Source organism: Rhinoraja longicauda, unplaced genomic scaffold, assembly GCF_053455715.1.
Source record: "Rhinoraja longicauda isolate Sanriku21f unplaced genomic scaffold, sRhiLon1.1 Scf000049, whole genome shotgun sequence".
Classification (NCBI taxonomy): Eukaryota; Metazoa; Chordata; class Chondrichthyes; order Rajiformes; family Arhynchobatidae; genus Rhinoraja; species Rhinoraja longicauda.
In genome coordinates, this window is record NW_027601267.1 from 696,103 (window position 1) to 707,355 (window position 11,253).

The 11,253-nt window shown below is 45.6% G+C and overlaps 1 protein-coding gene across 1 annotated transcript in view; it reads left to right on the forward strand.

The window, feature by feature from the left end:
- The window catches only part of pabir2 (PABIR family member 2), a 51,516-nt gene extending 41,716 nt beyond the window's left edge, over window positions 1–9,800 (forward strand). Inside the window, exons 9-10 of the mRNA XM_078432084.1 lie at window positions 8,031–8,127; window positions 8,835–9,800. Of these exons, the coding sequence (XP_078288210.1) occupies window positions 8,031–8,127; window positions 8,835–9,000 (263 nt within the window). The 3' untranslated portion in view covers window positions 9,001–9,800. The remainder of the gene's footprint in view (window positions 1–8,030; window positions 8,128–8,834) is intronic.
- Window positions 9,801–11,253: the final 1,453 nt, after the last annotated feature.

The following is an 11,253-nucleotide window of genomic DNA, read 5'->3' on the forward strand; positions in this document are numbered from 1 at the left end:
AGGTAACAGTTTGCTTCGTTGCCAATGGTGACTGCAACCAGAGGGCACAGCTTTAGGGAAGGAGTAACAGATGCATAACCAGAAATCTTTATCCTGTACATTCAGAATTTCACCTCTTTATTAGCATTAATTTGACTTTTTAGTTTAGAGATCTCCCATGTAAACAGGCCCATTACCCCACCGAGTTCATGCCAACCATCGATCACCCGTTCTCACTAGTTCTATGTTATTGCACTTTCTCATCCACTCTCTACACACAAGGGGCAATTTACAGAGGCCAAATAACCTACAAAACCTGCATGTCTTAGGGATGTGGGAGGAAACCTGAGCACTCACACAGTCACAGGGCACATTTGTAAACTCCACACAGTCAGCAACTAAGGTTTGGATCAAACCCGGGTCTCTGGCACTACCAGCTGCACCACTCAGCCATACTTCATTAATTTGACTTAAGTTTTAAAGTACGCAATAAATACTGCGTTACTCTTGTTACATGCATCTCTAATTTATTTACAATCTCCTGCATCACAACTACAGGTGTGATCTCATTAATGCCTTGATCCTGAATGTTGATGATGGGGGATTCAGCAATGGATTTAGTGACAAGATTTTCTCGTTGGCGATTGTACTTCCTTGTTCTTGAATGCCAAGAATATGGTTCAGTGTTGCTGCTGTGAACATGGTTCAGTGTTGCTGTGGTGAACATGGTTCAGTGTTGCTGTGGTAAACATGGTTCAGTGTTGCTGCAGTCAACATGGTTCAGTGTTGCTGTGGTGAACATGGTTCAGTGTTGCCGCAGTGAACATGGTTCAGTGTTGCTGTGGTGAACATGGTTCAGTGTTGCCGCAGTGAACATGTTTCAGTGTTGCTGTGGTGAACATGGTTCAGTGTTGCTGTGGTGAACATGGTTCAGTGTTGCTGTGGTGAACATGGTTCAGTGTTGCTGTGGTGAACATGGTTCAGTGTTGCCGTGGTGAACATGGTTCAGTGTTGCTGTGGTGAACATGATTCAGTGTTGCCGCAGTGAACATAGTTCAGTGTTGCTGTGGTGAACATGGTTCAGTGTTGCTGTGGTGAACATGGTAGAGTGTTGCCACTGTGAACATGGTTCAGTGTTGGTGTGGTGAACATTGTTCAGTGTTGGTGTGGTGAACATGGTTCAGTGTTGCCGCAGTGAACATAGTTCAGTGTTGCTGTGGTGAACATGGTTCAGTGTTGGTGTGGTGAACATTGTTCAGTGTTGGTGTGGTGAACATGGTTCAGTGTTGGTGTGGTGAACATGGTTCAGTGTTGCTGTGGTGAACATGGTTCAGTGTTGGTGTGGTGAACATGGTTCAGTGTTGGTGTGGTGAACATGGTTCAGTGTTGCCGCAGTGAACATGGTTCAGTGTTGGTGTGGTGAACATGGTTCAGTGTTGGTGTGGTGAACATGGTTCAGTGTTGGTGTGGTGAACATGGTTCAGTGTTGGTGTATGCGGGGACAGATCTCCCACCTCCCTGACTTGCTGCAGTGAACATTTTATTTATGAAACAATTCGATCTCACAAACAGCAATGAGAAGAATTAAACATAGCATGGGTTATGTGGAGCGAATGTATTAAGAACTCCTTCCATTGAGTTTAGGTAGCAGTATGGTGCCATCGATGCACCTTCCTTCATCGTGCTGCAGTGTTCCACCGGAGTGCTCATTAGAGGCATGAGCAGCTTCCCAAAGCCTATCCATGGAGTTCTTCAATGCCCGTAAACAGCAAAGTGATATAGAACAATAATACAGTGCCAATAGATAATAGACAATAGACACTAGGTGCCGGAGTAGGGCCTTCGAGCCAGCACCACCATTCAATGTGATCATGGCTGATCATTCACAATCAGTACCCCGTTCCTGCCTTCTCCCCCGACTCCGCTATCATTAAGGGCTCTATCTAGCTCTCTGTTGAAAGCATCCAGAGAATTGGCCTCCATTGCCTTCTACGGCAGAGAATTCGACAGATTTACAACCCTCTGACTGAAAAAGTTTTTCCTCATCTCCATTCTAAATGGCCAACCCCTTATTCTTAAACTGTGGCCCCTGGTTCTGGACTCCCCCAACATTGGGAACATGTTTCCTGCCTCTAACGTGTCCAATCCCTTAATAATCTTATATGTTTCAATAAGATCCCCTCTCATCCTTCTAAATTCCAGTGTATACAAGCCTAGTTGCTCCAGTCTTTCAACATACGACAGTCCCGCCATTCCAGAAATGAACCTGGTGAACCTACGCTGCACTCACTCAATAGCAAGAATGTCCTTCCCCAGGAAAGAGAGTTTGTAGAGTGCCTTCGAGATGGATTCTTAGAACAGCTTGTACTGGAGCCTACCAGGGAGAAGGCAATTCTGGATTTAGTGTTGTGTAATGATCCTGATCTGATAAGGGGACTAGAGGTAAAAGAGCCATTAGGAGGCAGTGATCACAACATGATAAGTTTTACTCTGCAAATGGAAAGGCAGAAGGGAAAATCGGAAGTGTCGGTATTACAGTATAGCAAAGGGGATTACAGAGGCATGAGGCGGGAGCTGGCCAAAATTGATTGGAAGGAGGCCCTAGCAGGGAAGACGGTAGAACAGCAATGGCAGGTATTCCTGGGAATAATGCAGAGGTTGCAGGATCAATTTATTCCAAAGAGGTGGAAAGACTCTAAGGGGAGTAAGAGACACCTGTGGCTGACAAGGGAAGTCAGGGACAGCATAAAAATTAAGGAGAGGAAGTATAACATAGCAAAGAAGAGTGGGAAGACAGAGGATTGGGACTCTTTTAAAGAGCAACAAAAGTTAACTAAAAAGGCAATACGAGGAGAAAAGATGAGGTACGAGGGTAAACTAGCCAATAATATAAAGGAGGATAGCAAAAGTTTTTTTAGGTACGTGAAGAGGAAAAAAATAGTCAAGGCAAATGTGGGTCCCTTGAAGACAGAAGCAGGGGAATTTATTATGGGGAACAAAGAAATGGCAGACGAGTTAAACCGTTACTTTGGATCTGTCTTCACTGAGGAAGATACACACAATCTCCCAAATGTTCTAGGGGCTGGAGAACCTAGGGTGATGGAGGAACTGAAGGAAATCCACATTAGGCAGGAAATGGTTTTGGGTAGACTGATGGGACTGAAGGCTGATAAATCCCCAGGGCCTGATGGTCTGCATCCCAGAGTACTTAAGGAGGTGGCTCTAGAAATAGTGGAAGCATTGGAGATCATTTTTCAATGTTCTATAGATTCAGGATCAGTTCCTGTGGATTGGAGAATAGCAAATGTTATCCCACTTTTTAAGAAAGGAGGGAGAGAGATAACGGGTAATTATAGACCAGTTAGTCTGACATCAGTGGTGGGGAAAATGCTGGAGTCAATTATAAAAGACGAAATTGCTGAGCATTTGGATAGCAGTAACGGGATCGTTCCGAGTCAGCATGGATTTACGAAGGGGAAATCATGCTTGACAAATCTACTGGAATTTTTTGAGGATGTAACTAGGAAAATTGACAAGGGAGAGTCAGTGGATGTGGTGTACCTCGACTTTCAGAAAGCCTTCGACAAGGTCCCACATAGGAGATTAGTGGGCAAAATTAGGGCACATGGTATTGGGGGTAGGGTACTGACATGGATAGAAAATTGGTTAACAGACAGAAAGCAAAGAGTGGGGATAAATGGGTCCCTTTCGGAATGGCAGGCAGTGACCAGTGGGGTACCGCAAGGTTCGGTGCTGGGACCCCAGCTATTTACGATATACATTAATGACTTAGACGAAGGGATTAAAAGTACCATTAGCAAATTTGCAGATGATACTAAGTTGGGGGGTAGTGTGAATTGTGAGGAAGATGCAATAAGGCTGCAGGGTGACCTGGACAGGTTGTGTGAGTGGGCGGATACATGGCAGATGCAGTTTAATGTAGATAAGTGTGAGGTTATTCACTTTGGAAGTAAGAATAGAAAGGCAGATTATTATCTGAATGGTGTCAAGTTAGGAGGAGGGGGAGTTCAACGAGATCTGGGTGTCCTAGTGCATCAGTCAATGAAAGGAAGCATGCAGGTTCAGCAATGCCAATGGAATGTTGGCCTTCGTAACAAGAGGAGTTGAGTATAGGAGCAAAGAGGTCCTTCTACAGTTGTACAGGGCCCTGGTGAGACCGCACCTGGAGTACTGTGTGCAGTTTTGGTCTCCAAATTTGAGGAAGGATATTCTTGCTATGGAAGGCGTGCAGCGTAGGTTCACTAGATTAATTCCCGGAATGGCGGGACTGTCGTATGTTGAAAGGCTGGAGCGATTGGGCTTGTATACACTGGAATTTAGAAGGATGAGGGGGGATCTTATTGAAACATATAAGATAATTAGGGGATTGGACACATTAGAGGCAGATAACATGTTCCCAATGTTGGGGGAGTCCAGAACAAGGGGCCACAGTTTGAGAATAAGGGGTAGGCCATTTAGAACGGAGATGAGGAAGAACTTTTTCAGTCAGAGGGTGGTGAAGGTGTGGAATTCTCTGCCTCAGAAGGCAGTGGAGGCCAGTTCGTTGGATGCTTTCAAGAGAGAGCTGGATAGAGCTCTTAAGGATAGCGGAGTGAGGGGGTATGGGGAGAAGGCAGGAACGGGGTACTGATTGATAGTGATCAGCCATGATCGCATTGAATGGCGGTGCTGGCTCGAAGGGCTGAATGGCCTACTCCTGCACCTATTGTCTATTGTCTATTGTCAAATTTGGAGACCAAAACTGCACACAGTACTCCGGGTGCGGTCTCACTAGGGCCCTGTACAACTGCAGAAGGACCTCTTTGCTCCTATACTCAGCTCCTCTTGTCATAAAGGCCAACATGCCATTAGCTTTCTTCACTGCCTGCTGTACCTGCATGCTAACTTTAAGTGACTGATGAACAAGGACACCCAGATCTCTTTGTACTTCCCCATTTCCTAACTTGACAACATTCAGATAATAATCTGCCTTCTTGTTCTTACCACCAAAGTGGTAACCTCACATTTATCCACATTAAACTGCATCTGCCCACTCACACAACCTGTCTGACCCTGCAGCCTCATAGCATCCTCCTCATAGTTCACACTGCCACCCAGCTTTGTGTCATCTGCAAATTTGCTAGTGTTGCTTTTAATCCCTTCATCTAAGTCATTAATGTATATTGTAAATAGCTGTGGTCCCAGCACCGAGCCTTGCGGTACCCCACTAGTCACTACCTGCCATTCTGAAAGGGACCCATTAATCCCTACTCTTTGTTTCCTGTCTGCCAACTAATTTTCTATCCATGTCAGCACCCTACCCCCAATACCATGTGCTCTAATCTTGCCCACTAATCTCCTTTGTGGGACCTTATCAAAGGCTTTCTGAAAGTCCAGGTACACTACATCCACGGGCTCTCCCTTGTCCATTTTCTTAGTTACATCCTCAAAAAATTCCAGAAGATTAGTCAAGCATGATTTCCCCGTCGTAAATCCATGCTGACTTGAAACGATCCTGTTACTGCTATCCAAATGTTCCGTAATTTCTTCTTTTATAATTAACTCCAGCATCTTCCCCACCACTGATGTCAGGCTAACTGGTCTATAATTTCCCGTTTTCTCTCTCCCTCCTTTCTTAAAAAGTGGGATAACATTAGCTACCCTCCAATCCACAGGAACTGATCCTGAATCTGTAGAACATTGGAAAATGATCACCAATGCGTCCACGATTTCTAGAGCCACCTCCTTAAATACCCTGGGATGCAAACCATCAGGCCCTGGGCATTTATCGGCCTTCAGTCCCATCGGTCTACCCAACACTATTTCCTGCCTAATGTGAAATTCCTTCAGTTCCTCCGTTACCCTAGGACCTCTGGCCACTACTATATCTGGGAGATTGTTAGTGTCTTCCTTAGTGAAGACAGATCCAAAGTACCGGTTCAACTCATCTGCCATTTTCTTGTTACCCATAATAAATTCACCTGCAAATTCACCTGTCTTCAAGGGACCCACATTTGTCTTAACTATTTTTTTCCTCTTCACATACCTAAAGAAGCTTTTACTATCCTCCTTTATATTCTTGGCTAGCTTACCTTCGTATCTCATCTTTTTTCCCCTTATTGCCTTTTTAGTTTTCTTCTGTTGCTCTTTAAAAGAGTCCCAATCCTCTGGCTTCCTGCTCATCTTTGCTATATTATACTTCTTCTCTTTTATTTTTATACTGTCCTTGACTTCCCTTGTCAGCCACGGTCGCCTCTTACTCCCCTTAGAATCTTTCTTCCTCTTTGGAATGAAGCTTCCTCTTTGGAATGCCCTCCATAATGTTTGGGACAAAGACCCATCATTTATTTATTTGGCTCTGTACTCCACAATTTGAGATTTCTAATAGAAATAAATCCACATGTAGTTAAAGTGCATATTGTCAGATTTTAAAAAAGGTCATTTTTATATATTTTGGTTTCATCATGTAGAAATTACAGCTGTGTTTATACATTGTCCCCCTAGTTCAGGGCACCTTAATGTTTGGGACACATGGCTTCACAGGTGTTCAGGTGTGTTTAATTGCCTTCTTACTGCAGGTATAAGAGAGCTCTCATAGAAGAGCTATTCTTTCCTCCAGTCTTTCCATCACCTTTGGAAACTTTTATTACTGTTTATTAACATGAGGATCAAAGTTGTGCCGATGAAAGTCAAAGAAGCCATTATGAGACTGAGAAACAAGAATAAAACTGTTAAAGACATCAGCCAAACCTTAGGCTTACCAAAATTAACTGTTTGAAACGTCATTAAGAAGAAAGAGAGCACTGGTCAGCTTACTAATTGCAAAGGGACTGGCAGGCTAAGGAAGACCTCCAAGGCTGATGACAGAAGAATTCTCTCTATAATAAAGAAGAATCCCCAAACACCTGTCCGACAGATCAGAAACACTCTTCAGAAGTCAGGTGTGGATTTGTCAATGACCACTGTCCGCAGAAGACTTCATGAACAGAAATACAGACGCTACACTGCAAGATGCAAACGACTGGTTAGCCGCAAAAATACGATGGCCAGGTTACAGTTCGCCAAGAGCAACCACAGTTCTGGAAAAAGGTCTGCCAGATTTTGGACAGATGAAACGAAGATTAACTTATAGACACATCCTATCTGCTCAAGTTCAAACAAATGCCTCAAAACTCATTGCCTTGGCGGTTCATTCTACAGCAAGACAATGATCCAAAACATACTGCTATAGCAACAAAGGAGTTTTTCAAAGCTAAAAAATGGTCAATTCTTGAGTAGCCAAGTCAATCACCCGATCTGAACCCAATTGAGCATGCCTTTTATTTGCTAAAGAAAAAACTGAAGGGGACTAGCCCCCAAAACAAGACTAAGCTAAAGATGGCTGCAATACAGGCCTGGCAGAGCATCACCATAGAAGACACCCAGCAACTGGTCATGTCTATGAATCGTAGACTTCAAGCAGTCATTGCATGCAAAGGATATGCAACAAAATACTAAACTTGACCACTTTCATTTACATGATGTTGCTGTGTCCCAAACATTATGGTGCCCCAAAATGGGGGGGACTATATATAAACACAGCTGTAATTTCTACATGGTGAAACCAAAATGTATAAAAATGGCCTTTAATAAAATCTGACAATGTGCACTTAAACCACATGTGAATTTTTTCTCTTACAAATTTCAAATTGTGGAGTACAGAGGCAAATAAATAAATGATGGGACTTTGTCCCAAACATTATGGAGGGCACTGTATGCTTCTCGTCTCACTTTGGGTGAAAATGTGTGTGTTTGCCCCAGTGTACCAAGGATAAACGCAGTACCACAAAGCCCTTGGCTGCATCAGAGAGAACCGGTGCCGGTGCAGCCTCAGTGCACTCTGAAAGATCAGGCATCACTCTCTCGGTCTGTACCGGAGTCTGGCCTGTACCTTTCTGCTCAAGGACATGAACCTTTGGATTCAGGGTGCGGGTTCCTGGTTCAAAGCCCCGAGTGTTTGCAGAGGGACGTGTTATCTGCGGTTCCGATGATCCATCTGTGTTTTGTCTCAGGTGAGATGGATGTAGAAAGCCAACCAAAGCGACTTTTCCAAGGAACTGCAACCATGCTGCCATCGGATGCGTCCCTTTCGCCAGAACACGGCTCCTGGTGAGAATGCCTTCCTTCCTGGGACGGGCTATTATTTATTTCCTAACTTATTTGGGGGATTTCTCTTTGCTGCCGCCAGGCAGCAGTACTGCGCTCGAGTGTAGGTAGTTTGGGGAGTCGCCCGCTTACCAACTGTTGCATTCCAGCTGTTGCCTGCTCTCGCGCCCGCCCTGCCTCTAATGAGACCAAGGATGATCAAACTGTAACCTCCACGTCCTTGTGCTAACCTTCACCTCTGTTGCTGCCCTCACATCCGCCCTGCCTCTAATGAGACCATGGATGATCAGACAAGGAGGCTCCTTGTGCTAACTTTGACCTCTGTTGCTTCACCTACCTTCAGTGCGTAATCCTTAATTAAATAATGATCTTTAATCCCAGATTCTGTCACGAGAGGAAACTCCCTGCCCTGCAGATGTGGCCACATCCCTGCCATGCAGATGTGCCCTGCTCTGTGCTGCAGATGTGCCCTGCAGACATCCCTGCCCTACAGATGTGAAGTATACCTGTGGCCCTGCAGATGTGGAGTATACCTGTGGCCAGTATCCCTCGTGATAAACTGCATTGATCCCCATGCATGACCCAGGACCATTTCCATCGTAGTAAATCTTAGTGATCCCAAGTTATGGAAGGAAATACCCCAAAGTGCTGCTGCTGAAAGCTTGTTGGCATTTGGATACGGTTTGTAATTGCTGGTAATTATTTTGCAGCGCGGTGCCGAGCGGGGACGGGTTCCTGCGCGTTTCTGCAGACTGCTTGGCCGGCAGCGTCAGCAACGGTGACTCAGCCCCCGAGTCCCCGGGCAGATCCAGTGCAGTGCGACCATCTGCCTCCTGCGTGTCCTTCACTACAGATCCCGAATGTTCACCAAAGTGACCCCGACCTCTCGACGGAATGTTGGAACAAGAGAGTTTGGGAGCAGAGTACACCGTAGTAATATGATGTCAAATGTGCAGTGCCATTAATATATGTCATTGTGTATCAGGATCTCCGTGTAAAGAACTGATTGTAGAAATTCTGAGAAACATTTTCTCCTTTTTAAAAATATTTTCCCCCTGAGATTGCGCATTTACTTTTGACTTCAGGGTGTGGGGTCAGAGACAGGGAGAGGTGTGCCAGCAGCGAGCCCGAGGGCAAAGCTCTGACGGCAGGCAGGCCGACTGAGGGCAATTCAGGCTGCCCTCTTTCACTTGCAGCCTCACGTTTTTATGGAGAGCACTAACTGGAAAGGTTTTTGACTTGAATTTATTTTTAAGCCATCGTTGACCAGATTTCAGTGCTTTACTCAAATGAGCACAGTTGTTGAGAGCAGGACTGGCAGCGGTATTTCATGGTGGGAGAGATGGGCGTGAGCATCGAAGGTCTCTGGGTTCCATGAGTTCTTTTGTACAGACCTGGTTACTTTAGTGTGTTTCTTTTTTGAATGTTGCAAAAGCACCTTTTGCAGCCTGGCCTTGCCTGTGGGCCGGGCTGCTGCCGAGTGTTGCCACCTATCCTGTAACAATGTGCATAGTGTAACATACCGCAGCGTACAGGAGCAGCCTAATTTAATATTGTGCTTCACAGCTCTCCGAGACAGCAGCAACCTACATTACTTGGTATGTGTATAATTCACAGATCCTTCAAACAGTTTACATGCTTCTGGCAAAATAAATTATTAGTTTATTGAGCTACAATGTGAATTTTAAAACTCTGATTTGTCCCTGATCGTGTTTATGTGCGTTTAATCCTGCCCCCCTGCAGCTTTTGTTGACCTTGGCTCCACGCACAGGAGAGCAGTTAGTGCAATTATCTTTGCGTGGAGTATACCTGTGGCCCTGCAGATGTGGAGTATACCTGTGGCCCTGCACTGGCCCTGCAGATGTGGAGTATACCTGTGGCCCTGCAGATGTGGAGTATAGCTGTGGCCAGTATCCCTCGTGATAAACTGCATTGATCCCCATGCATGACCCAGGACCATTTCCATCGTAGTAAATCTTAGTGATCCCAAGTTATGGAAGGAAATACCCCAAAGTGCTGCTGCTGAAAGCTTGTTGGCATTTGGATACGGTTTGTAATTGACGTGGAGGAAATGCAGAAAGGTGAATATCCAGATATCCTGAACATGTGGTTCTGTGATGGTGCAGCCAGCAATGGGGAATATTGGGTGGATTGGACAGAGTCCCACAGCTTGCATCGGTGAGGATTTCCCCAGAGCAAACTATATTTACATCCCGACTACGGTGCTGTCTGTATGGAGTTTGTACATTCTCCCCGTGACTGCGTGGGTTTTCTCAGAAATCTTCGGTTTCCACCCACACTTCAAAGATGTACAGGCTTGTAGTTAATTGGCTTGGTATAAGTGTAAATTGTCCCTAGTGTGCGTAGGATAGTGTTAATGTGCAGGGATCACTGGTCAGTGTGGACTCAGTGGGCCGAAGGGCCTGTTTCCGCACTTAATCTTGAAACTAAAACACTAGAGAATATCCACTGCACGGTGGATGACACTGACAGTCTCGCCCAGGCGGGCGGTCCCTGCTCCACCTCAAAGCAGAGGGGAAGTCTTGGCTCCGGCTCCTGATCTGTGCATCTGTTACTCCCCCGTTTACAGTTGGCTCTCTCAGACTGGTGCAGCCGGTGCCGCAGCGATGCAGTCTGAAGTTGGGGAAAAGTAAGGCTGAGTCGGTTTCTACCCTTCTTCTCCCCTCCTGTCCCATCCAGAGGGATACCTGGACATGGTGGCAGGAGGTGTTGGCGACTTTGTGCATACATCAGCAGGTGGTTCCGCTCCAGGAGCCAGTTCCAGGATGTGCTCCTCAGTGATAAGTGTGGACTTGGCCCCCTTGTGTGTGGGAGGTTGAATCAATATAATATTACTGGCCACATGAGAAACTGGACGCTGGGGTATTGATCAAAACATAAAGTACTGGAGGAACTCAAAAGGTCAGTCAGTATCTGTGGAGGGAATGGACAGATGACGTTTTGGGTCGGGACCTTTCTACAGACATGAACGTTGGAAGAGATGGAGGTGGGACAAAGCCATGTCAGGTGGGAACAAGTGAAGGGGGGGTGGTGTTGATTTTACAGAGGGGTGGAATAAGTGACAAAGGCCAGATGTGAAAGGAAGAAGAGGAGTGATAGTAAAGCCTG